The following is a 4,252-nucleotide window of genomic DNA, read 5'->3' on the forward strand; positions in this document are numbered from 1 at the left end:
AAACACCTGTCTTTACATAAGAATCAGTGAATTAAATAAAAAGTCAGACAAAATTGACTTCTTCAGTCTATTGTTTACATGTTCTTTTCACTGTGAACTTTAGTGCCCACACTGCAAGCAAGACGAGGTTAATCTGCGCCTGTGTGCTGGAGACAAGGGATTCTGCCTCATCAATGATGGGGATGATGTTACACTTACTACTTCCAAGTCCAGGCACAGCTTCACATTGTGGATGCTGAGTATTGCGACTTTGTGGTGTGGAACCGTAATGACATTTTTGTTGAAAGAATTTTGCCTGATATGGAATTTTGGGATGATGTGATTCCCAAAGTTGAGGATTTTTTCAGAAACAGTATACTTCCAGAAGTGTTGGTACAGCAAGTTACAAAGTAACATGTTGACATGTAATATGACTAAAGGACACTAGCTCACATCAGCTCAGGCACTAGATTCAGTCATATTTTGCAAATGAAAAACACATGACTAACATGAATGTATCTTTTTTTTTTTTTGGGCAATCAGATGTTTATTGAGAAGATAATAAGACAACAAAGTTATTAGTGGTTTCTTATTTACAAGAACAGTGTACAACTATAAATTGGATTTTAGTTACTTTTCAGATGGAGATTTGACACAATGGATAATATAACAAGCTTTTAAAATACAACACATTGTTAAAGATTAAACCAGTGGTTTCCAACCTTTTTGGCTTTTGACGTCTTACAAAAAGCAGTGTGTAGTCGGGTCACATTTCAGATGTCTATGAGTTGTTAACAGCTCCACCAAATAGTGATTTTTCCCTCTAAACCTCACATGGTTTCATTTCAATAAATGTTCAAATGATCCAATATTTCAGCAAAAATCAAAGATTAGAGAAAAAGTCCAAAAACTGAAAACAGATTTGTGTATCAGAACTTTGTTTTTTTCCTTCTTTCCTCTCCCATTGATCATCTCACGACCCCTCAGATTTATCTGGTGACCCTTTGGAGGGGCCCGACCCCTAGGTTGGGAACCACTGGACTAAACTAGCTAACTGTATATAAAGTAGTTCAAACTAGCTCCACCTCCAGCAGCTACAACAGTAACATGCTGCTTACACACTGATGCTTCAGTATTAATAATCTACTGATGTCATATATAATAAAATATCAGTCAGAGGGACCAAACCACTACTTTTACTTAATACTTTAACTACATTTTGCTGCTAATACTTATGTACTTTTACTTAAGTATGATTTTTCATGCAGGACTTTTACTTGTAATGGAGTGTTTTTACATTGCTGTATTGGTACTTTTACTTAATTAAAGGTACTTCTTCCACCACTGCCCGTCTATAGGCCATGTTCCTCTAGCTTTTGTAATTTCTTACTCCAGTGGGACAATAGACTCTGATAAATTTGACAAGGCACAGCAAATAACTCCAATCTTATCAATCAATGACAGTGACTCGCCTGGTTTTGTTGCCATGTGTTCGATGGGCATGGCCCTACTTTGCAGAATCTGATATTTCCTTCGGACTAATCCTATAACCCTTTCGACATGAATACGTACATTAGCTATTTTTCTAGTTTGTTCCACCTCGTATGCTGACAACTGTCTTTTCCCCTTAGTGAACGCAGGTATCTGTAGTGAAGCACAGTAGAATCCTACACTATCCCCAACATTAAACCCACGGTCTGCTAGAACAATATCTCCAGGTAACAGGTTTTTTAGGAGGTCACTCTCTTCAGTAATCTGCTTATCACTAACTCTTCCTCCCCAGGCAGGAGATATGTAAGAGACATACCCTTGGGGAGCAACACCGATCAGAAACTTCACAGTGTGGTGATGCTTATAGTTTGACCACGTTTGTGCTCTAGCAAGCAAATTAGAAGGTCTTTCAATAAATACTTCAAAACAGTCTACGATCACAGCAACTCTACATCCAAATGCTTGCCTGAATGCCATTGGCATTGTAGCTTGAAGTACATCTCGCTCTGGCCACTCAATTAGAAACTCCAATCTCTCATGAAGTATGCCAATTAACTTGTGCCAAACTCTAGAAACAGTGGAGTAAGAGACGTTGAACCTGAAAGCCAAATCTTTCAGAGGGAGATTTAGTCTCAACCTCAGCAAAACTAAAATTACTTGTTCAAATTTAGAAAGCACAGACAAATGGCCCGCAGTGATATAAGGCTCACACAGTTGAAAAACCTGCATTAAAACTAAGAAGTTGGGGAGCCCAGTGTAAAACTTTGTCTTGTCTTCATTCTTCTGAAAAGACTCTTGGCTAAACTGTGTGTCCAATGCTTTAGTCCGAAGATCACCCAGCTCTGTTGTGGTTTGCTTCAGAACATCCTCCATCCTCTCAATGTCATCCATGGTTAGGTCTGTCTGGCATCCTGCATCTGCATACAATATATGGCAATAGGGAGAGGGAGTTATTCAAATTACTCTCCAAATTATTCATGATGGGAATTGTTGTCTAGTTATCTTCTTAGTTGTCAACATTCAATCAGGTGGGTTCATTGAGTACTTAGTTATCTACATTGTGCAAGCCTAATTCAAATACATTTACATACATTATTTGTTGTCAGAATCACGTCTGCCTTATCCAACTATAATCTAAGATACTGGCTACACTTATTAATACAATTAATTTACCTTGTCGATCATGTAACATCTCAGTGATGTCCTCTGGCTCTGGGTTCTCAGCTGACTCATGGAGATCCAGCAAGGCCTCTGCACCTTCTGTGCGTCTTTCTTGATCATCTCTGGACTTCATCCTCTCCTCTCGTAGACGTGATGCCTCTGACATGGGCTTACCTTTCTGATAACCGAGGTTAACTGTAGGAGCCCAGTCTACAGACTCAACGTCGTTTAAAGCACTAGGGCACCCTAAAGAAAACAACAAAACCGCAATTAAACGCTTGTAGCAATAAGGTTGCACCCTGCAAAACACTTTGTAGTTAGCTAGCGTTGGTTATCGTTGCTACGTATTGTTGTTCAGTTACAGGGGTACAAACTCCAACAAAGCAAAGAAAAATCAATAACTTTAACGTTATAAAGTAAGGAAACAGCCACATAAGTTACGTTACCTTTGACGAAGTGGTCACTGCACACACGAGCATTATCCGACTCCGCTCCTCCCGACCGCAGACGAAGGTTCGCAAGCCATTTTTGCCGGCGTTTTTCGGTCAATTTCTTGCATTTTTCCCCCTTATGAACAACAACTTTTGGTACTCGATAAAAGCACCTCGTGGTTTCTCGGTTTGATCGATTTGAGCAACCGTAAACGACGCAAACCATAGGCATTTTGAGAGCTTGTGATAGTGCTTCTTATGTACAAAATCACTTCCTGCCCTCCATCTGCATTTCGCGCCACAGTAACGCAGTGACGTGACGTCATATGCAAACAACCTATTGTTTTCCAGTCCAAAATCGGGGGTAGACTGCTCTCTCTGTTCATTTCAATACAAACACCAACGGCAGTGTTAAAACTAGTCTATAACTAGCCTACAACTTAGTATATAGCCTATATATATATATATATACATGAAATAATTACGGACATTTCAGGGATAAAATTAAGGGGATTCATTAACGCCATGTTTAAACACAAAATAAGTGATCACACACTGCCTCCCCACCTGATTTCTATGGCAACTACTGTTTAAAAACGATTTAATCTTCTTTGTGGGTGTTCATCAATGATGATAAATGATATGACGTCTATCTGACGTTTATGAATGTTTAGAGTCATCATTTTTTATTATACTCAGTAGAAGTAGCATTTCCTTGATACGATTAGTCTGAAATGTACACTGTAAAAAATGTCTGTAGAAAATACGGTAAAAAACTGTGAAATAGCAACAGTAAAAGACCGTAAAATCCGAAATGGTATATCACCGTAGTAAATACATTGAATTACCGTAAACAAAGAAACAGTACATAACTGTAATTTTGATGGTCATAATATGTATAAAACACATAATTTTACCATAAAAAATGTAAAAATTGTAAAATTAATGGGAAAATACCGTAATGTCAAAAGCATGTAATTACCCTAAAATTTACGGTATTATTCAGTTTAAATTACAGATTTTGCTGATGCGTACATTTAAATTTAGGGCCTAGCCTACTACAGTATAAAACCATTAACCATTCAGCACAAACATACCTTAATTTCTTTTTTAAAGATTTATTATCAGCATTTTATGCTTTATTAGACAGATATAGTGAGAGAGAGAGCAAGGGGAAGACATGCAGCAAG

At 38.0% G+C, this 4,252-nt stretch overlaps 1 protein-coding gene across 1 annotated transcript; it reads right to left on the reverse strand.

The window, feature by feature from the left end:
- Nucleotides 1-632: 632 nt before the first annotated feature.
- LOC139665628 (uncharacterized) lies at nucleotides 633-3,211 on the reverse strand. The gene is made up of 3 exons (XM_071544709.1): nucleotides 3,078-3,211; nucleotides 2,644-2,877; nucleotides 633-2,387 (listed from the first exon to the last, which is right to left on the reverse strand). Exons 2-3 carry the CDS (start codon nucleotides 2,795-2,797, stop codon nucleotides 1,366-1,368), a joined length of 1,176 nt encoding a protein of 391 aa, XP_071400810.1. The 5' UTR covers nucleotides 2,798-2,877; nucleotides 3,078-3,211; the 3' UTR covers nucleotides 633-1,365.
- Between the last annotated feature and the right edge of the window lie 1,041 nt (nucleotides 3,212-4,252).

This window comes from Centroberyx affinis, unplaced genomic scaffold, assembly GCF_046629955.1.
Source record: "Centroberyx affinis isolate AG114_WGS23_722 - 3 ecotype Tasmania unplaced genomic scaffold, CSIRO-AGI_Caff_v1 ptg004639l_1, whole genome shotgun sequence".
Taxonomy (NCBI): domain Eukaryota; kingdom Metazoa; phylum Chordata; class Actinopteri; order Beryciformes; family Berycidae; genus Centroberyx; species Centroberyx affinis.

Excerpts from the sequence above, each read along its gene's own strand:
- LOC139665628 (XM_071544709.1), bottom strand. The coding sequence starts at position 2,797 with ATGTCAGAGGCATCACGTCTACGAGAGGAGAGGATGAAGTCCAGAGAT. Across the intron at positions 2,388-2,643 it reads GATGTTACATGATCGACAAG|ATGCAGGATGCCAGACAGAC; the intron begins GTAAATTAATTG and ends TATTGTATGCAG.